This window comes from Mya arenaria, chromosome 3 (assembly GCF_026914265.1).
Source record: "Mya arenaria isolate MELC-2E11 chromosome 3, ASM2691426v1".
NCBI lineage: Eukaryota > Metazoa > Mollusca > Bivalvia > Myida > Myidae > Mya > Mya arenaria.
In genome coordinates, this window is record NC_069124.1 from 5,288,379 (window position 1) to 5,311,265 (window position 22,887).

Below are 22,887 nucleotides of genomic sequence, written 5' to 3' on the forward strand. Positions count from 1 at the left end.
AAGTGACCTTGAATGCGATAATGTTTTTTAAGTGATAACTCGACAATGCTTGCACCCATGGCCCTCATACTTGACTTGGGGGTTGGGCCTGACCTGTAGATGACCCCTTTTAATTTAAGGGGTCATTGAGTCAAAGGTCAAGGTCACATTGGCCGTTAATGCAAAAAGCTTGTCTGTGTGATAACTTGACACTGCCTGCACCCTTGGCCCTCAAACTTGACTTGGGAGGTCCATGCAGATTTCATTCAATTGCCCAAATAATCCTGACAACATGGCGCTCAGGGGGGGGGGGGGGGGCATAATATTTGACAAACATCTCTTGTTGAATATTTGGATGCAATGTGAAGTGTTTGGCAATAAACCCTTGTCTTAATGCATTCTTAATGATTCTGGGGTTCTATAAAGTTCAGGATTGGGAGCTTTTAACTTTAGACTTTTGTACAGTGGTACATCGTTGCTTGGACAAAAAAATCAAACTCAGTAGGAAGTGACCTTTAAAAATTACATTAACAATTTGGAAACATTTTCAAAACAGATCTTAGCCCCTGTACCAAACAATTTGGAAACATTTTCAAAACAAATCTTAGCCCCTGTGCCGTGCTTTGGGCATGTTTTCCTTATTCTCAATACAAGATCCCCTCCCCGCACCATCATTTTTCAGTATTGACATTTATGAACTTTTAAAACCCCTGATAATTATTTTACAGAGATCTGTCAGAATAAGAGACTGTTTTGGGAATAAATGGTTTGTTTTTCAGCCAAACCCTGATTTAATATATCAGGAAGTTCAAACAGATTTTCCCTCTTTATGCAATATGATAGTCATTGATATAATGAATTGATCTAATACAGTGTTCACCATTCCCTTTTATATATTCTCAATAGTGAATTCCCAAAACAGTAATATGTCATTGTTGTATTCAATGTAGTAATATAAACTCATAATTCACAAATAAAACAATCATTATTCATCTGTCTATTTTAAAACTTTACAAATCTGTCTGGTTTATATTCCGACACTGCCAAGTACAGTTTGATCTTCAATTTGTATTACAGCAGTCCGTAGTACAGTTCCATCTTGTTTCTATTTCAGCACTGCTAGGTACAGTTTCAGTACTGCCAAGTACAGATTCATCTAGTTTCTATTTCAGCACTGCCAAGTACAGTTTCATCTTGGTTGTATTACAGCATTGCCAGGTCCAGTTTCATTTTGTTTGTATTTCAGCACTGCCAGGTACACTTTCAGTACTGCCAAGTACAGTTTCATCTTGGTTGTATTACAGCACTGCCAGGTACAGTTTCATTTTGTTTGTATTTTAGCTCTGCCAAGTACAGTTGCAGTTCTGCCAAGTACAGTTGTTTGTTCTTAGCACTGCCAGGTACAGTTTCAGTTCTGCCAAGTACAGTTTCATCTTGTTTGTACTTAGCACTGCCAGATACAGTTTCAGTACTGCCAAGTACAGTTTCATCTTGTTTCTATTTCAGCATTGCCAGGTACAGTTGCATTTTGTTTCTATTTCAGTACTGCCAGGTACAGTTACATCTTGTTTGTATTACAGCACTGCCAGGTACAGTTTCATCTTGTTTCTATTTCAGTTCTGCCAGGTACAGTTTTATCTTGTTTGTGTTACTGCGCTGCCAGGTACAGTTTCATCCTGTTAATATTTCAGCACTGCCAAGTTCAGTTTCAGAACAGCCAAGTACAGTTTCATTTTGTTAATATTTTAGCACTGACGAGTACAGTTTCATCTTGTTTGTATTTCAGGGCTGTCAAGTAAAGTATCACTTCGTTTCCATTTCACCACGGCCAAGTAAAGTTTCATCTCATTTGTATTTCAGCACTGCCAAGTACAGTTTCATCTCGTTCCTACCCAAGTTTCTGTTTGAGCAGTTCCGTAGATACGCAAACATCTTCTTTCTCTTCATCGCCTTGCTTCAGGTATATCTGTCAATACCATTTACTTATGTTATTTTATCTCTAAGCCTAAAGAATAGTCCATTAGAACAATATAAAATTAAGTCAAGAACATGCATCTTAATCTGTTTTGCTTAAACAGTAAATAACTGCAAGTGCACAATTTATTCATTAGCTTGTCTGCCTTAGTGTCATTATTGTTCTGGAATTGCAATAAATTTAACCTTGACCGAAACTTATAAATTCTTTCTGACTCACAAAGAAAAAACAGAGAAGCATTGGCATTCTTGTTTCATTCTAGCTATATTGTCTTCTCGAACCACCAACCAACGCAAAAAAATTATGACTCATATTTCAGGACTGATTGGTGCATGATTGCTTTTGGTCAGTGCATAGTTAGCAGAGGCCTTCACCATTTTCCATGTACTGACCAAATGTTTTCATACACCTCAAACTTCGCCATTATCCCTGCACTAACCAAATGTTTTCATACACCTCAAACTTCGCTATTATCCCTGCACTAACCAAATGTTTTCATACACCTCAAACTTCGCCATTATTCCTGCACTAGCCAAATGTTTTCATACACCTCAGAGGACTTCACCTTTATTCCTGCACTAACCAAATGTTTTCATACACCTCAGAGGACTTCACCTTTATCCGCGCACTGACCAAATGTTTTCATACACCTCAGAGGACTTCACCTTTATCCCTGCACTGACCAAATGTTTTCATACACCTCAGAGAACTGCACCTTTATCTCTGCTCTGACCAAATGTTTTCATACACCTCAGAGGAATTCACCATTATCCCTGCACTAACCAAATGTTTTCATACACCTCAGTGGACTGCACCTTTATCCCTGCACTGACCAAATGTTTTCATACACCTCAGTGGACTGCACCATTATCTTTGCTCTGACCAAATGTTTTCATACTCCTCAGAGGACTGCACCATTATCCGCGCACTGACCAAATGTTTTCATACACCTCAGTGGACTGCACCATTATCTTTGCTCTGACCAAATGTTTTCATACACCTCAGAGGACGTCACCATTATCTGTGCTCTGACCAAATGTTTGCATACACCTCAGAGGACGTCACCATTATCTGTGCACTGACCAAATGTTTTCATACACCTCTGAGGACTTCACCATTATCTGTGCACTGACCAAATGTTTCCATACACCTCAGAGGACTTCACCATTATCTGTGCACTGACCAAATGTTTTCATACACCTCAGAGGACTGCACCATTATCTGTGCAATGACCAAATGTTTTCATACACCTCAGAGGACTTCACCATTATCCGCGCACTAACCAAATGTTTTCATACACCTCAGATGACTGCACCTTTATCCGCGCACTGACCAAATGTTTTCATACACCTCAGAGGACTTCACCATTATTCCTGCACTGACCAAATGTTTTCATACACCTCAGAGGACTTCACCATTATTCCTGCACTGACCAAATGTTTTCATACACCTCAGAGGACCTCACCATTATTCCTGCACTGACCAAATGTTTTCATACACCTCAGAGGACTTCACCATTATCCCTGCACTGACCAAATGTTTTCATACACCTCAGTGGACTGCACCTTTATCCCTGCACTGACCAAATGTTTTCATACACCTCAGAGGACTTCACCATTATCTGTGCACTGACCAAATGTTTTCATACACCTCAGTGGACTGCACCATTATCCCTGCACTGACCAAATGTTTTCATACACCTCAGAGGACTTCACCATTATCCGCGCACTGACCAAATGTTTTCATACACCTCAGAGGACTTCACCATTATTCCTGCACTGACCAAATGTTTTCATACACCTCAGAGGACTTCACCATTATTCCTGCACTGACCAAATGTTTTCATACACCTCAGAGGACTTCACCATTATTCCTGCACTGACCAAATGTTTTCAAACAGCTCAGAGGACTTCACCATTATTCCTGCACTGACCAAATGTTTTCATACACCTCAGAGGACTGCACCATTATTCCTGCACTGACCAAATGTTCATACACCTCAGAGGACTTCACCATTATCTGCGCACTGACCAAATGTTTTCATACACCTCAGAGGACTTCACCATTATCCGCGCACTGACCAAATGTTTTCATACACCTCAGAGGACTTCACCATTATCCGCGCACTGACCAAATGTTTTCTTACACCTCAGAGGACTTCACCATTATTCCTGCACTGACCAAATGTTTTCATACACCTCAGAGGACTGCACCATTATCCGCGCACTGACCAAATGTTTTCATACACCTCAGAGGACTTCACCATTATTCCTGCACTGACCAAATGTTTTCATACACCTCAGAGGACTTCACCATTATTCTTGTACTGACCAAATGGTTTCAAACACCTCCATTCTGAAAATAGATAATATTAAATGTCTATGTTTACACTCATTATTGGCAAGATTTCTCTTGGATATTATTACAGCAATCAACAGTGCTAAAAATGCTTCTTTCAAGTCAATTGAATTGAGTACAAATTGGGATAATTGAAAAGCGCTAGCACCAATGATATTGTTTCATCATTGTAACATACATTTTATTACATTGTAATGTAATTTGCCAATCACAGTGTTCCTGTTTGTTCTGTTAGAGGTACTCCAAACATGCTGCTTTATGCAATTAAAAAGAAATGCAATTATCTATAAGGATGGATAATAGGAATGTAAATGTATGTGTAATGTATATACTATTATTGGGGAAAATGAACTTTCATTTGTCAAAGGCTTACAAGAGACTAATAATTAATGAAATGACATGTATGCAGGATACAAATATGCAGTGTATCTGTATAAGGAAATCTGTATTAGATTCACAAAGATGTTGCAAAAAAAACAGACCTATTATTTTCTCCTAAATAAACTAGACTGTAAACAGGGACTACTTAAAAAACTTCATAATACTTAATTTTTTTTATTAAACGGAGACCAGTAAACACGACTTGTGCTGAGTGCTGAAACTATTCTCTTAATTATATCAGATTATTGTACCATTTGACTTTAGGAAATGTACTTGCAGGATATTTTTGGAAAGTTAATTATGTTATATGTCCTTGTTCGCTGTGTGTCTGGTGTTCTGGTGTGTAAAATGTCCGTTCTAATAAAAAAAAGTGGCAGACAGATTCTGGCTTTCCAAGGGGATCCTTTCTATCTATAACTGTCATCCATTTTTTTTGTTGACTGAAGATGATTTGATCAAGAAACGAGTATGACCAAAATAAATAAAAGATATATCTGTGTATTTTGATATCAAATTAGGAAAGAATAATACAAACTTACAGTTTTCATGTATTTGCATGTTCTTTTTTTTTGTAAACACCTTATAAACTTAATGTATAAAGGAATATTTATAAAAGTCAAAATTGGAATTGAATCTTTTTTTCATTTTAGCAAATTCCCCGTGTCTCCCCGACAGGACGTTACACGACGGCCGTTCCCCTGCTCTTCATTCTCCTAGTCTCAGCTATCAAAGAAATCATCGAGGATTTTGTAAGCATAGTATTGATTTAAACTATATAGATAAGGCCAGAGACGTTTGTTTAAATTCTCATCCGAGGCCACTCTGGCCAAAAAAAACCTGCACCAACATTTTATACCTGGCCTGAACAAGAAATCAGATAACAAATACAGTTGAAACCTATTGGCTCGATATTCCAGGGACCGCCCAAAATACGTCGAGCCTTAAGTATATAAAGGAATACTTACTGAATGTGTATTTTTCTGAAGTCATTATCATGTATGTTATTTTGCTACGTTATCTCTGCTAGTGAAGAGTATTTATTGCACAGAGTTGCTGTATCCACACCTGTCATCATACTGGCGCTCGATGACAGATTCGATACATGACAATACCAAATAATTTTAGTGGTTTATTAACACTTTAAACAGAAAAAAACACAGTGTGAAATTCTGAAAAAGGGACAACGAAAACAACATTGAGCGTGGAGAGAAATCGACCCAATAGAAATCGAATCATCCAATCAAATGAGGATATCTAGCCATGTGATATCGAGACAATGAGTTTTCACTGTATGGGAAATGGAGCTAACTTAAATATAACAAAATCAAACAATCATTCCACCCTAAGTTTTAAATTCCAAAATTAAGGTAAAACCTAATAAAGCCCTGTAGTGGTGATCACTAATTAAAAAGAGATTGGTTCCAGAATGATTTCAGAGATTTCAAAGGCCTCAGCAATGATTGCTTCCAACATTGGAATAAAATGATTTTGATGAAATTAACTTGCGAAGTTTAACTCTCAAGGGTTTTGATTGGCATTTATTTAATTACTTTATTTTCCCTTGAAATAAAAAAGTAGTTGTGTTTTATTCTTCAAAGAAGGTTACTTCAAATGAAGAATTTCTGTTTTTTTCAGAAGAGACATAGAGCTGATGACACAGTCAATAACAATAAAGTCTGTGGTAAGTATGCTTCATTTATACTATTTCATTTCTTTTTATAATTATGGTTTGTAAAGATCCTGCGAAATTATTTATTGAAAATCATATGTTTAAGGTACATGAAAATTAAACATGTTCATGCATTATTCATTCCATGATGAACATCAATTATCTGAATCACTCAAAGATATTGCTGCAGGAAATGGGCAAGATAACAAGCAGTTTTCTGCCAAGCAACTTAAACTTAACTTTGAAGTCAGATATAAATGTGAAGCTTTGCAGGAAAATTGCATGTAGATTGTCTTGATCATTCCGTTATGTTGGAAATGCTTAAATGATTATGCTGAATGTGTCACAATAAGACCCAGTCAGAATTCTTAAAAACAAAACAAAAAAAAAACTTTTATTGTCATGTAATTGAAAGAAATCATATAGGAATTCAGAGTGAACATTGTTTTGTTTTTATGCCTTCCATTTTAGGTTTCCAGATCAGATGAGGTTAAACAAGCTTTTATGTTATGGCTTACATCACTATTTATGAAACCATTTATTGTTATACCCCTGCAAAGCAAAGTGAAGGGGGTGTGGGGGTAGGGTATATTAGAGTGAGCTTGTTGGTCACTCACTTGGTCAGTCAGTCGAATAGGTTTTGTCCACACGGCAACTCATGAATAGGTTGATTGACCTAAATATTTTTTGTTGCACATGTTAAACACAATAAAATAAAAATCATCTTGACATTCATTACAAACATCAGATTTTGTAGGGAGTTATCGCTTTCAACTAACAATTATTAAAAAAACCTCTCTATGAACAACAATTCTTGAAAACTGTTTGATTTAAATAATTTTTGATACACATGTTTAACACTATACAAAAGAGGTCATATTCTGTTTTGGTACAAAACACTATTTTACGACGTTATATCCCCTATATCCCCTTTTCAAGCATTTACAGACCGTAAATAATTGAGTATAAGACGCACCTTTTTTCCCCAAAAAATTCTTATAAATAAAATGTCTGCGTTTTATATACAGTATTAGGCTTTTGATGTTTTTTACCAGAGTCCATTTCAAGCTGTAATATGTTTGTTTACATTTCTCTATATACCATATTAGAGATTTAAAGATTTTGTCTCCAGTTTTTCATGCATTTTTTGCCTGCGTCCTATATATGCTAGTATCCTACATTCAATGATTTACGGAACTTAAAAATATTGTCTGGCTGATGTCTTATGACAAGTACTATGGATTAAAAGGTTTGTTGGTACTAGGGTTAAGAATTATAAAATACAGGTCAAGTTTGACTTTAGTTGCAATCGACCAATGTTCAATGAAGTTAGGTCTCCTTACTTTTACAAAAGAAATTGCCTGAAAATAATTGGTGTTGAAAGGTTAAAGCCAGAATTAATAAAATTTTGAAAGAAGTGTTTGTGTTTATGAATGTAAAAAAACAGGTCTAGTTTGACTTTGGTTTCAACCAACTAATTCTTTTTGGAGGAATGTCCCTGTCCTTCAGAAAACCTTGATTATTACATTGGGATATGCTGGCTGATTGGAATGCAGTTGTGCCCGCAGACTTCATCAACAAACTTGTATATCACATTTATCCATTCGCTTTGCTTTGCCCCCAAGGATTAAGATATATCCTATGAAGTATTCTGCCTTTGTATAGTGTACACATATAAATACAATACCTCCTCAGCAAGAAGTCTAAGAATTGTATGGATTAATGATGTTATATTTTTGCAAATACTATATCATTGCCATGATAGGAGATATTTGCACTGTGCAGATTATTCCTGCTTGTAGCACTGCCACTTCAACCATTGTTTATATGCATTCCATAGAAACATCTTAAACATTGAAATATGATGAAACTTTAGTGCTTCCTGAATATCACTGTATGAATCTAAATCTGTTTTAAAATGACATCAGGCTGTTCTTGAAAGATACATCTTTATGTAAATCAACATACTAAGTGGTCTTTTTTTTCTCCCGCAGTGTTACGTAATAGCTACTGGCAGCTGTTGAAGTGGAAGGATGTGGTTGTCGGGGACATTGTCAAGGTTGTCAGTGGACAGTTCTTTCCTGCAGATCTCATCTTACTATCTTCCAGGTATAACCAAAACAAAATAATAAATATTAAGGTTTTTAATGTACTATTTCATCTACGTTGGAATAATGTCAAAGCACTATCAATGTTGGATTTTGACACATTTTAAAATACTGCATACAACTAAGTAGACATGTTTATAATGGCAATACAGATGTATGATATAAGTCCTATTGGTCTGGTCGAATATGAACTGTGCAAGAGATGGGTTTATTTGTACTAAAAAGAACCCAGCTAGATATGGGTTAATTTGTAAAATAACAACATCTAATGGTTTTACTTATGTATATCACAGTTTTCAAGGACTTTTTATGCCCCCCATCGAAGAAGAGGGGTATATTGCTTTGCACAGGCATGTCGGTCCGTCAGTCCTTCGGTAGACCAAAGCTTGTCCGAGTGATAACTCAACAATTCCTGGACGTATGGTCATCAAACTTCACATGAAGGTTGGGCCTGACCAGTAGATGACCCCTATTGATTTTGGGGGTCATTGGGTCAAAGGTCAAGGTCACAGTGACCTTTAATGGTAAAATAATTTTAAAGCTTGTCCGAGTGATAACTCAACAATGCCTGCACCAATGGCCCTCAAACTTGACATGGAGGTTGGGCCTGACCAGTAGATGACCCCTATTGTTTTGGGGGGTCATCAGGCCAAAGGTCAAGGTCACAGTGACCTTGAATGGTAAAAGGTCGTCCGAGTGATAACTTGACAATGCCTGCACCCATGGCCCTCAAACTTGACTTGGAGGTTTGGCCTGACCAGTAGCTGACCCCTATTGTTTTTGGGGCTCATCGGGTCAAAGGTCAAGTTCACAGTGACCTTGAATGGTAAAAGGTTGTCCGAGTGATAACTCAACAATGCCGGCACCCATGGCCCTATAGTTGAATTGGAGGTTGGGCCTGACCAGGAGATGACCCCTATTGTTTTTGGGGGTCATCGGGCCAAAGGTCAAGGTCACAGTGACCTTAAATGATAAAAGGTTGTCCGAGTGATAATTTGACAATGCCTGCACCCATGGCCCTCATAATTGAATTGGAGGTTGGGCCTGACCAGTAGAAGACCCCTATTGTTTTTGGGGGTCATCGGGCCAAAGGTCAAGGTCACAGTCACCTTGAATGGTTAAAGGTTTTCCTTGTGATACCTTGACAATACCTGCACCCATGGCCCTCAAACTTGACTTGGAATTGGGCCTGACCAGTACATGACCCCTTTTGTTTTTGGGGGTCATCTGGCCAAAGGTCAAGGTCACAGTCACCTTGAATGGTAAAAGGTTGTCCGAGTGATCACTCGACAATGCCTGCACCCATGGCCCTCAAACTTGACTTGGATAATTGGCTTGATCAGGAGATGACCCCTATGGTTTTTGGGGGTCATCTGGCCAAAGGTCAATTTCACAGTGACCTGGAAAGGTAAAAGGTTGTCCGAGTGATAACTCGACAATGCCTGCACCCATGGCCCTCAAACTTGACTTGGAGGTTGGGCCTGGCCAGAAGATGGTCCCTATTGATATTAGGGGTCATTGGGCTAAAGGTCAAGGTCACAGTGACCTGGAATGGTAAAAGGTTATCCGAGTGATAACTCGACAATGCCTGCACCCATGGCCCTTAAGGTTGACTTGGAGGTTGGACCTGGCCAGAAGATGGTCCCTATTGATTTTAGGGGTCATTGGGCCAAAGGTAAAGGTCACAGTGACCTTGAATGATAAAAGGTTGTCCGAGTGATAACTCAACAATGCCTGCACCCATGGCCCTCAAACTTGACATTGAGGTTTGGCCTGACCAGTAGATGACCCCTATTGATTTTAGGGGTCAAAGGTCAAGGTCACAGTGACCTTGAAAGCGACCTCGACAATTCCTGGACCTATGGTCATTTAACTTGACATGAAGGTTGGGCCTGCCCAGTAGATGACCCCTATCGACTTTGGGGGTCATCAGGCCAAGGTCAATGTCACAGTAACCTTTAACGCAAAAAAGTTAACAAATCTTCTCCCACTGATATCTCAACAATGCCTGAACCTATGATCATTAAACTTGACATGGATGTTAAGCCTGACCAGTAGATCACCCTTATTGATTTTAGGATTCATAGAGCCAAAGGTCAAGGTCACAGTGATCTTGAATGGTAAAAGGTTGTCAGAGTGATAACTCAACAATGCCTGAACCCATGGCCTTCAAACTTGACTTGGAGTTGCATCTGACTTGTAGATGACCCCTTATGATTTAAGGGGTCATTGGGTCAAAGGTCAAGGTCACAGTGACCTTGAACGAAAAAAACTTGTCTGTGTGATATCTTGACAATGCCTGCACCCATGGCCCTCTAACTTGACATTTAGGTTTCTGGTGACCAGCTGATGACTCTGGATTTTGAGTTCATAGAGTCAAAGGTCATGGTCATAACACACTCTATCCTCACACTTTAATGGTCATAATCTGAAAACTGCCTTAATGGCAACAAATCAGCTGTCATTTCGGTCCATGCATATATCATTCAATTGTCCATATAATCCTGACAACATGGCGCTCAGGGGGGCATAATGTTTGACAAACATCTCTTGTTAATTCTTTTTTCAGTGAGCCTCAGGCCATGTGCTATATAGAAACATCAAACCTAGATGGGGAAACCAATCTCAAAATACGACAGGTAGGAGGAGAGAAATTCTACAACAAAACATGGAATTACAATTTTCATGGAGGCCATAAACTTTAATGCGAAGGCAGCTATTAAGCTTATCTCAATCATGCTTCAATACTTTACCTGGGTAGATATCAGAACTGGCCCCAATATCACAAAAATACTTCAGTCAAATCTCAATCTCAGACTTAACTCATTTTACCACATAACATCAAGAGTGAATAAAAGTTGTGAATCTGTATACACCTTTTAAAAGAGCATTCTCACGTAGAACATGTTAATTAAAAACTTTGGGAATAATTCCAAAAAAATCATTCTGAAGCCTAAAATGTAATGAGGTGTAACTTATTTATTTTTTTGAACAATAACTAAAGTATATATTTGCCCTAGATTTAGTTGTCTTCGAAATATTGACAAAAGGTTTTTATTAATACTTTTTATGATAAAGTGTGTTTTTAGAATAGTAAAAACATACAACGTTTTGATTCATACTATGCTCTTATGGTTTAGAATAAGTTGAGACTGAGAGTGAGATTTGACTTAATTTTTTTTTTGTGATATTGGGGCCTGCTCTATATACCATAATATGAACCATGCAGGAAAATGCACTTGTTCCAGATCCAACATGTAGCCTCTCAGTGTTGGTCAGACATGTATACCATTATACCTCCTCAAACTCACCATATGGTTGACTTCAGTGAGTTCATTTTGCATGTGTTATTTCATTCTGTGAACCAATATTCACTCATTTTGACACATTCTCATACACTCCCAATGTTTTTTTCCTCCAGGGCCTACCACAGACAGCCAAACTACTAAAGAAGGAAGATTTGTCTGACCTGATTGGCTTGATAGAATGTGAGCCACCAAATAGACATCTACTGGATTTTGTTGGCAATATCCGACCTTCATCCAGACAGTAAGTGCTGTAACATTGTCATTGAATTTATAAGAATCATATTGGTGTTGGTCACATTTGCTCTGTCAATGTGTTATTGTTAGAAATCTCTTTATGCAAATAACATTGTTGGACATTTGATGTATGTATGTAAAACACAGATCTATGCCCAACCTCACAACCGTGGCAAATTCTACAAACTTTGCCAAAATTCCATTCTGTACCATATATATTGGATCAGCATGGAACTGTATATCAAGGTCATATAAATAATAACCCATATAATTCCTGTTTGCTATTTGTTGTTTTTTGTTGGAGTGTTATTTTCTTCTCCTTGAAGGTTTTATTCAATCATGTTTAAAATTCAATTTTATTCAGTAAAAACTAAGAATACCAATTAAGACCCAATTATTTATCTAGTGATTTAACAATATTCTGTCCCATAATGGGGATATTGAAGATAACTTGTAACAGACTGAAGAACTTACCATTGCTTCAAAACTCCATGATATTTCAGGACCATTCCACTGGGGCCGGACCAGCTGTTGTTGAGAGGTGCTATGTTGAGAAATACAAACTGGGTCTTTGGTAAGTCAAGACTTACCATAGGATTTCTTGTGTTTGAAGAAAGAAAACATGGCGAATCAGGTTGTCTATGAATGTTGCAAATTATTATTATTATTGTTTATTAGCTCGACTATTCGAAGAATAGATGGGCTATACTACTGGCCCCAGCGTCGGCGTCGGTGTCGGCTTCGGCGTCTGGTTAAAGTTTTAGGGCAAGTTGGGATTTTCACTTATAAGTCCAATACCCTACATTCAATTGACTTAATACTTCACACAGTTGTTCAGGGCCATCACATGATGAGGTTAGATAACTCCATATTATTCTTTACACAGATTATGGCCCCTGATTGACTATGGAACTTAGGTTAAAGTTTTAGGGCAAGTTGGAATATTTATTAATAACTTCTATATCCTTTGTTCAATTGACTTAATACTTCACACAGTTGTTCAGAACCATCACACAATGAGGTTACATAACTCCATAGTATCCTAAATACAAGTTATGGCCCCTGATTGACTTAGGTTAAAGTTTTAGGGCAGGTTAAAGTTTTAGGGCAAGTTGGGATTTTCACTTAAAACTCCAATACCATTCATTCAATTGACTTAATACTTCACACAGATGTTCAGAGCCATCACATAATGAGGTTAGATAACTCCATATTATCTTTTATACAAATTATGGCCCCTGATTGACTATGGAACTTAGGTTAAAGTTTTAGGGCAGGTTGGGATATTGTTTAATAACTTCTATACCCTTCATTCAATTGACTTAATACTTCACACAATTGTTCAGGACCATCACCCAATGAGGTTACATAACTCCATATCCTTAATACAAGTTATGGCCCCTGATTGACTTAGGTTAAAGGTTTAGGCTAGTAGAAGTTAAGGGCAAGTTGGGATTTTAATAAAAAAACTTCTATACCGTTCATTAAATGCACTTAATTAAATTCAAAATTATTTGTGACCAACTTACAACAAGAAACATAACTCTGTTTTAAGGCTAAATACAAATTATGGCCCTTGAATTTTTTTATTATTATTATTATTATTATTATTTTATTTTTTTTCCTTTGAAAGGCATATTTGTATATTCTTAACCACATTTTCATAATGGGAAATCAAGTTATTTGAATGACTTGGGTCATTGTTTGGGCGGGCTGGTGGGAGAACAGCATCAAAGTCACCTTATGTATCGAATAATGTTAGTTAGGTTTGACATAAAGAGACCAAACTTGGTATTATTACATCGTTATTGTATTCTAAGTCAAAGCGGCGTAGTCGAGCGCGCTGTCTTAAGACGGTCTTGTTAGGAATTATTAGTAACATGCATAAAAATAAGTGTATGCCCATAAAGAACTACAGCCTATGTTTATCTTTATGTTGTATATATGCCATCTAGCAATACTGTACACAAAATAAACTTGGCTTGTGTTTAAAACATGCTATAATAGAAAGTAAAAGATAAAAATCAATTGGTACAATAGTGATGAATAAAAGACATCTTATGTCAAAGGCAAGAAACTGATGTTGAAGAGTTCAAGCCATGAAATTATATTTTAAAGTTCTATAATATAAGTAACCAGTTATAATTACTTGTAAATCTTCACTGTTTGTCTTTTTATGTATAGGTATTGTTGTGTACACTGGCCATGAGAGCAAGCTGATGTTGAACTCCACCTCGGCACCTCTGAAACGATCCACAGTTGAAAAAGTCACCAACCTTCAGGTGAGCTGGTGTTAAAATCACAACTGTTTATGTTAAATCAGCTCATCATCATGAGAAATAGTCTTAATTTAATTTGCACTTACAACTGGAATAAATCAAGTTGCTCAACAGAAAGGTAATTCTGGCTGGAATATATCTAGTTGCTCAACAGGGGGGCAATTCTGGCTGGAATATATCTAGTTGCTCAACAGGGGGGCAATTCTGGCTGGAATATATCTAGTTGCTCAACAGGGAGGTAATTCTGGCTGGAATATATCTAGTTGCTCAACAGGGAGGCAATTCTGGCTGGAATATATCTAGTTGCTTAACAGGAAGGTAATTGAGGCTGGAATAAATCTAGTTGCTCAACAGGGAGGCAATTCTCGCTGGAATAAATCTAGTTGCTCAACTGGGAATTTCAAATAATTTTGTTTCAAAATCCATTTTGTGACAGTGCAAATACTTTTTGTGTGCAAAATATCGTGTGTATTAATGTATTTGGGAATTGCCATTGATAGTCATCCTTATTATGAAACAACTTTGCCATAACATATATAAATATCAGTCTATTGCAGAATTACGGAGAGATAATTTGTGTTTTTTGTTTGTTTTCCTCACAGATATTGTTCCTGTTTGGAATCCTTCTTCTTCTATCCCTCATCTGTACTGTTGCCAATCAGATTTGGACATCAGACCATGAAAAGACACACTGGTACCTTGGTTACGAAGGTGCGCTTTTATTTTTTAAATGTGTATATAAGTATGTAAGGAATAAGAGGGAAAAAAACAGCAAAAATGTGCAAAGCATTAGATTGTCTCTTATCATTATGATCCAATGATTGGCTAAATATTGGGACATATGTTTTAATGATACATGTACAAGCACAATACTTACAGTTTTACCAGGTTTTGTCTCTTATTACAAGATTGTTATACATGTTTGTTCTCTCACTTTTTTATTACAAAGACTTATTGACATGCAGCTATAAGTAAACTACATCGGTCCTCTGTAATTGATAAGTTTGTTTAACAAAAAAGCATATTTTGATCCAATGTCTTCTGGGCATTTGTTTGCCCTGGGCTTTAACATTATTTCATTGAATTACGATTTTGAATATTCAAATAAGGACGACTCTGCGTCATGTCAATTTATTGATATGAGGCTTAAATCTGATAACATCTGCCCTTGATAATTATCAATTTCCTTTAGGAAAAGAATGTTTTAAATGAAAGTGGACATGCTCTTAGTTTGACTTTAAATGTCATATACAAATAGATCTCATTGAGGAGAAGTGCAGTGCACAGGAGCCATAATTTTGGATGCAGTTGTTTTTAGTTTTTGCCATTTGTTAATTTTCATACTTATGTTTTGTCGGCAGCATAACTTGAAAAGCATTTGAGGTATTGTATTCAAACTTCATATACAGATATTTTTCATTTTGGAGAAGTTCACTGCACAGAAACCATAACTATGGGTGCAGTTTTTTCAGTAATTGTCCTTTGTTAATTTTCAGTGTTATCCTTTGTCATAATGTGAGGTTGATAATGTTCTTAATTCGGCGTGGTCTATACCAGTCTGTGACTGCTCTTGTTATCAGTGGAGTTCAGCGTCAAGTTAATTCTGATGCTGAATGTGATTAATTCAATAAGACAAACCAGACAGAATGACTAATGATCAGCTCCTTGTCATATCAGACAAGGAGATAAAGCATCACACTGTTAATAACATTGCAGAAATCTCCTGTATTTCTACTCTCTGCTTACAAAATTGGAAACTTATTAATCTATTTTTCAGAGTGTCGATTTTATGCAGCATTGTGACATATTTGTGCTTGATAATGATCCTCCAAAATCTGTATAAGACTTTCCTATGGAATTCTCTTCCATCAAATTGTTCAATATGTCATTTGTTTTTATAGTTTTCTCTTGCGTTAACAATCTTGTAGGCAAAGAAGATTTGTGTAGACATAGCATGACACATTTCCATTAACTTCGGTGACCTTTTTAGACATTGCTTTTATCTAGAGATGATTTACAACTTATATGCACAAGTAGATTTAAATGTTTTCGGTCCCTCTTTTTCCTGATGTTTGTGTTTTCACCGTATTAGTGAGGTTTTGTCTTCAGGACGCTAAACTGACATGAAAAAAATAATTTCCATTTTTATAAAATTTACTTTGACCGTAACATTAAAATCATGAATATTCAAAAACATGAAGCCCTCAGTAAAACATCTGATATTTCTTCCCTGTCTTGTCTTGATACTGTGATTTGTTCTCAAATGGATCTGATACAATTGAATAAGGGCAAGCGAGTGGGGTTGGTGTCACCAAGCTGGATCAGTGGATTTCCCCTGGGACCTTCAGTTCCGCTGCAATTTCAGATTCTCTTTATTGAAGTATATTGTGCCGACTATCATTATCAGTCTTGTATTATGTTAACTTGTTACATTACTCCTGTACAGATTTACCAGCAAGCAACTTTGGCTATGACTTCCTCACGTTCATCATCCTGTTCAACAATCTGATCCCCATCAGTCTCCAAGTCACACTGGAGATGGTCAAGTTCATCCAGGCCATCTTCATCAACTGGGTATGTTATTGAAGTCATCTTATTTATGGCTTTGTGATCATTTTCAAGTTCTATTTAATGCAATCGTATTATAAACGGCCTGATTGAAATCAGTCTACAGGTTATACTGAAAGTTATCAAGGCTTTGTGCTAATGCTTTCTAATGTGTAAGTTTAGCAAAACATTTCATAAAAATATTACCAATAACTTTTTCACAATCAGTCTCCAGTTTCAATCTAAAAAAAGAAGCCACTTGTTTTCCACTTATTTAAGAACAATGATTAATTCTATGTTCTGTTGCTCTGTTGACTTGATTTTGGATATGACCAGGACATGGACATGTATTGTGAGGAGACGGACACCCCTGCCATGGCCCGTACATCCAACCTGAACGAGGAACTAGGACAGGTACGATAAGTTGCTGCATGTTTACTGGAACATGTGGTTTTATAGTTCAATGAAGTCCCACAAATTAACTAGGATTGTCAATGAGCAGTAAAATTTATAGGGTCAATAATGTACCTGGCGGTGATAAGAGTACATTGTGTCTTGTTGGCAATGTGACAGTACTGTTACATCGTCTGTATGTCTGTATAATGTGGTTTTAGTGAAATTTAAATGAATACTTTTTTATGCAAGTACTCAAATAGTACATTCGAGTACCCAAACGATCGATCAAGCACTTGAGTTCTAGTTGCCATCTATAAAACAACAGTAAAATGTTTTGCACATCATTGATAGATTTTAAACCAATGGAACGTTCAAGATAGAGAGAACATGTATTTGACTTAAATTTGATAAGAACTCTAGAACTAAACCATATTATTTGAAGCAAATTTTTAAATTTGATATTGTAGTCATTCTCAATGACTGATGCTGAAATAAATATATATAATAATAAATAATATATACTTAAGTAATGGATACTTTAAATAGGTAGTTTAAATAGGAGTGAAATACTGCTTCCAGAAAACATTAAATCCATTTGTTATCTACGCCTGTCTCGCAGAAATATACATATTTGTTCCACATCTCTATTTCAGATAAAGTACATCTTTTCCGACAAGACCGGAACACTGACCAGAAACATGATGAGCTTCAGGAAATGTTCTGTTGCAGGGATAATGTATGGGTAAGTGTCATTGTCCTAATCAGCACAAGTTGTCATGGTTTCTCTCCATAAAATAATGCTACTCATTTATCACCTAGCAAGTCCGTTGGTCTCTCAGGAAATTGGCTTTATTCATCACTGCTGAATTTATTTATTGCTTCAGTTAAACATGTACATGTGTGATGGTCAGTACTTAGTGCCTTATTTTACTTCATTTTAAACCTAGAAATTGAAATTTATTCCATGATAGCAATGAGTTTGCCTCCATGTAACTTAAATGATCTGAACAACTTGTTAGATTGTCACCATTTATAAGCTGATTCGGGTTAAATATTTTAGTAAGTGGTTAAGTAGGGTCCTCTTGTCTGTGTTCTACATGTATATACCCACCCATAATATTGGGCTGTGAAGAACTTGAACATTTTAAATTTGAAAGAAAATGTTCGGAATTGTGTTTAATTGTACTAATATAATGTTTCAACTGCTGAAAATGTAATGTTTGCATGTATTTATTATCAAATCAAAACTTTTAATCAAAACAAAAGAAATTGTTGATCATCTTAAGCATTTAATTCCATGAAGGCAAAAGAGTACACATGCTTCCATAATGCTTTAGCCCAAACCTTACTACAAGTGTTCAAGGGCTCACTATGGGTGGGGTAGGCCCATGAGTAGCATCAGGCCTATCATGGAGTTACAACAAGTGTTCAAGGTCTCACTATGGGTGGGGTAGGCCCATGAGTAGCATCAGGCCTATCATGGAGTTACAACAAGTGTTCAAGGGCTCACTATGGGTGGGGGTAGGCCCATGAGTAGCATCAGGCCTACTCATGGAGTAAACCCACAGCATTCCCCCAAATGATAAATCTTAATTCACTGTTTTATCATTCCTACTTGCAGGAATAATGAGGAGAGTGAGGGGCAGTTTAATGATGACAGTCTCATTATGAATCTCAAACAACAGCATGTAAGTATAACCCATGGAAATCATAGCATCATACACAGTTTCTTTGAAAAAGTAAAAAAAAATCTGAAACATTTGAGATTTAAAATGAGATTAATGTCATTAAGATGTGTATTGGTCTTCTTTTATTCTAATAAATGAGCTGTTTATCCTGGGTTGCTGATTTCACTAGTGGTGGTGTGTCTAAATCTAGCCAAAATAACCTACATGTATTATCTTTCTACATATTCAGACCACAGCCACGGAGATTAGAGAGTTTCTCACGTTACTGGCAGTATGTCACACTGTTGTCCCGGAGAGAAATCCAGACAACACCATCAACTACCAGGCCTCATCACCAGGTATAACATCTTCTATATTCTGTCTTTCAGGTGTAAAATTGTTTGTGATGCATTAGTTGTTTAATTAAACCAGATTTTTTACACATTTCAGTGAAAGGATATACAGTGATCGATCTTAATGAGGTATTCAGGAAAAAAAATCAGTTAAGACATATTTATAACAAAAGGATAGTCAGTGATCTGTCTTTATAATGATTTCATGAAAAAAAATCAGTTAAAACATATTGATAACAAAAGCCTGAGTCAAAACCATTTTTTACAGACGAGGGAGCTTTGGTGAAGGGGGCGAAACAGTTGGGGTTTGTGTTCTCTACTCGTACACCGGATGCTGTCACCGTTGATGTGGTAGGTTACATTTTCTTCCATTTGTCTTGTTAGAAAAGAATTAGCGATTGTGGAGATGATAATATTTGGGAAGCAGGTATTTGCTACTTTGTCCTCTGTTTTGTGTTGCTCCATATAACTCCTCAACAGATGGAAGGGTTTTAAAATAAATTGACAGAAATGTTCACCACATCAAGTAGATGTGCAGAGTGCATGTTTCAGCCAGCTACCTTCAAAGTCTAGGTCACACTTAGGAGTCAAAGGTCAGATACCAAATAAGACAACATACAGAGCATATGTTCCAGCTACCCAGCTTTAAGATTAAGGTCTTACTGACAGGTCAGAGGTTAAATATTCTTTTTCTGTATAATATATAGGCATGGAATTATTTCAAATTAGCTGGCACAAAAGTCCATCTCACCAAAATTCAACAATAAAAGGTATGTCCACTACCAACTGCTTTTCCTGCGTGTTACCTAAGCAAAATCCTACAAAAGTAATATTCTCTGATATCCCTTCCAAACATTTTGTGTTTGTTCTTTTACACACAAATGATAATGGATGATTTCAAAATTACCTGATGCAAATCCTCTCTTTATTGTGTTTGTACATCTGTCCAGCAACTCCTTTGACTTAATTTGTATTATGCTTGTTTTTTCAGTTTGGAAAAGAAGAAAGATATGAAGTACTGAATGTATTGGAATTTACAAGGTTTGTATCTTTCATGTTCACATTTTGTATAGTTTAATCGCTTTGTAAATGTGATATAGTGCTAAAGGTTGCCACAAAGTCCAGTTATGTTGAACTTAATGTTGAAAAAGTACATACAGCTTTGTATTTAAAGAAAACTAAACCATAATTACAACATTAAGAATTTGGTTGTCGGGTAAGCACAGTGTCAAGTTCACACTCTTTTCAACAAGGCATTAATTCCTGACCTGTGTGTATATGAGTTTGGTTGGGGGTTGCCAAGCTGGACAAGTTAAATCCAATACCACCCTCTTGCCCAACATAATACTACAAAAATGTGTTTGATGGTTAATATAACTTTCTTCACAATAGTTATACAATGAAATTTAAACTAACTAAGAAAAATGATTGATGTATTTCAGTGATCGTAAACGTATGTCGGTGGTCGTGAGGATGCCAGATGGAAAAATCAAACTGTACTGTAAAGGAGCTGTAAGTCATGTCTTTTTAAGTTATAAGCTAAGACTTGAAGCAATATGTTAATGTGTCAAAAATTTACTATGATTCATAGAAAAAATGTATTGTGATAGCATTGTGTCATTGTGCAAAGCTTTAATCTTTGCCATAGCTCAAAAACTGTTTATATATTCAAAGGAAACTTGGTTCACATGTTGCCATTGACAATGCATGCTTGTATAGAAAAGCCCATGACTCTGACTTTAATAATGGTGGAGTAATATCCCTTTTTTACCAAAAACAAAAGATGTTGGCTGTAACTCAAAACCTGTTCATGATATTCAAATGTAAGCTACTCATGTTGCCAAAGTTGCTATTCACATACATTGCAATGCCCATAACTAGGACTGATAGTTGTCCAGTTATGCCCCATTTCCAACAAAAAAACAAGAAGAGACAGGCATTTTGTGTTCGGTCTCCAGCTAGATTGTGTTTTTTTTTCGTGACAGTGAAAAAAGCATTTGTATTGTCAGGGGTCCGTATTCTCTGTTGTTTCCAGTCTGAGTTTCACAATGAGATAAGCCTTTTTTTAGGTGTTAAGAAATATATTTTTTTCTACAAAAGATGTATTAATAACTGTCAAACATAATTATAAGTTGTAACATATAACAATAATCAGTACCAACACTGCTCTTTTTGCAATAAATCAAGATTTGCAGTTATTTCCTGGGAGTCACAAACTTAGACTGAAGATGTTAGAGAACATGGGCACTGAGTCTTTTAAATTAATTAACGACGAGAGGGACCCTAAAATGCATAAAGGATTTTACAGCAGTTTGCCACTCTATTTTTGATAATTAATACCTAAATTCCCCTTGAACACTTTCAGGACAATGTGATATATGAGAGACTAGAAGGGAGTCAGCGCCACAGCGAGATTACGATCAAACATCTAGAACAGTTTGCCACCCTTGGTCTCCGCACACTGTGTCTCGCAACTGCCGATGTGAATGAAGACTTTTATGATGAGTGGAAACACACCTACTACAAGGCGAGCACCTCGTTACAGAACAGGGACAAGAAGTTGGATGAAGCCGCTGAGCTTATAGAAAGGGTATAGATACGACTGTGATTGTTTTAAAAATACATGTAGGAGTTTGGAATTTTTCTCGATGTGTTACACAAAGATATGTTTTTAACTAAGATGTACTTATTTTTTTTTTTAGATCTCTCTGAAAGTACAGTAATGGTTAAAAAATATTTTTCATAATGAAAGTTGACAGTTTCCTGGCACGTATCATATTACATGCCTTGTAATTCAATACATGTGGCTGAATGTCTTTCACTTTTGTATTTCAGAACCTTAATCTAATTGGTGCTACAGCTATAGAAGATAAACTACAAGAGGTAAATACACTAGCAGTATGTCGAAAAGAATGAGAGAAGTTGATGTTGAATATAGGCGGCAGAATAGTAGAATAGTAGTCCTTTTTACCTGGTCTGTTTTGCAAAGAAATAAAAGTTGAGTTATTGTCATAGCCTTGGTTTTGTTGGCTAGGTTGTTGTCTGGCGTAGTATTCAACATGGTTCACATGTGCAGTAACTTGCTAGTAAGTCCAATCTATACAGTCTACAATCAATTTCTAATTATAGAGTTATGTCCTTTGCTTGACTGAAAACACATCGTTATTGTATAATTAAATTTATTTCATCTCCACTATCAAATTGAAACAGATAAATCAGAATAATTGGAAGGCTTTTTTGTCTCTAAGTGAACTGAAGGATATCCATGTAATATATTGTATATAAATTGACCATTCAGTGACCTTGAAGTGTCATTTTGTTCCCAGGGAGTTCCTGAGACGATAGCAAGTCTAGCCAAGGCTGACATAAAGATCTGGGTCCTGACAGGGGATAAACAGGAAACGGCCGTCAACATTGGTAGGTAGTCGGAACAAAATAATCTGAAAGTTACATCTGATGTAGGAATTTGTAATTTGAAATTTGCAAGTATTTAACCTGAAGGAATAAAACTGCAGTACAATTGTCTGACTGAAATCTTCTTTAACCAAAGCCAATCATAACTTTTAAAACAGTGCCTAACTCTGTTAAGTTTACTGAAAATGTTTAAGTGTATTGTAAACCTTGTATTTATCC

The 22,887-nt window shown here is 36.4% G+C and overlaps 1 protein-coding gene across 6 annotated transcripts in view; it reads left to right on the plus strand.

The window, feature by feature from the left end:
- Nucleotides 1-22,887, plus strand: part of LOC128227137 (probable phospholipid-transporting ATPase IA) — a 68,041-nt gene that overhangs the window by 18,290 nt on the left and 26,864 nt on the right. For all 6 annotated transcript variants that reach the window (XM_052937374.1, XM_052937371.1, XM_052937375.1 and 3 more), the window contains 20 exons: nucleotides 1,840-1,939; nucleotides 5,344-5,442; nucleotides 6,329-6,374; nucleotides 8,357-8,471; nucleotides 11,040-11,109; nucleotides 11,892-12,019; nucleotides 12,516-12,586; nucleotides 14,197-14,294; nucleotides 14,894-15,002; nucleotides 16,738-16,865; nucleotides 17,175-17,252; nucleotides 17,888-17,976; nucleotides 18,856-18,922; nucleotides 19,152-19,260; nucleotides 19,523-19,605; nucleotides 20,246-20,295; nucleotides 20,697-20,766; nucleotides 21,620-21,844; nucleotides 22,090-22,137; nucleotides 22,581-22,671. In XM_052937374.1, the coding sequence (XP_052793334.1) occupies nucleotides 1,840-1,939; nucleotides 5,344-5,442; nucleotides 6,329-6,374; nucleotides 8,357-8,471; nucleotides 11,040-11,109; nucleotides 11,892-12,019; nucleotides 12,516-12,586; nucleotides 14,197-14,294; nucleotides 14,894-15,002; nucleotides 16,738-16,865; nucleotides 17,175-17,252; nucleotides 17,888-17,976; nucleotides 18,856-18,922; nucleotides 19,152-19,260; nucleotides 19,523-19,605; nucleotides 20,246-20,295; nucleotides 20,697-20,766; nucleotides 21,620-21,844; nucleotides 22,090-22,137; nucleotides 22,581-22,671 (1,874 nt within the window). The remainder of the gene's footprint in view (nucleotides 1-1,839; nucleotides 1,940-5,343; nucleotides 5,443-6,328; nucleotides 6,375-8,356; nucleotides 8,472-11,039; nucleotides 11,110-11,891; nucleotides 12,020-12,515; nucleotides 12,587-14,196; nucleotides 14,295-14,893; nucleotides 15,003-16,737; nucleotides 16,866-17,174; nucleotides 17,253-17,887; nucleotides 17,977-18,855; nucleotides 18,923-19,151; nucleotides 19,261-19,522; nucleotides 19,606-20,245; nucleotides 20,296-20,696; nucleotides 20,767-21,619; nucleotides 21,845-22,089; nucleotides 22,138-22,580; nucleotides 22,672-22,887) is intronic.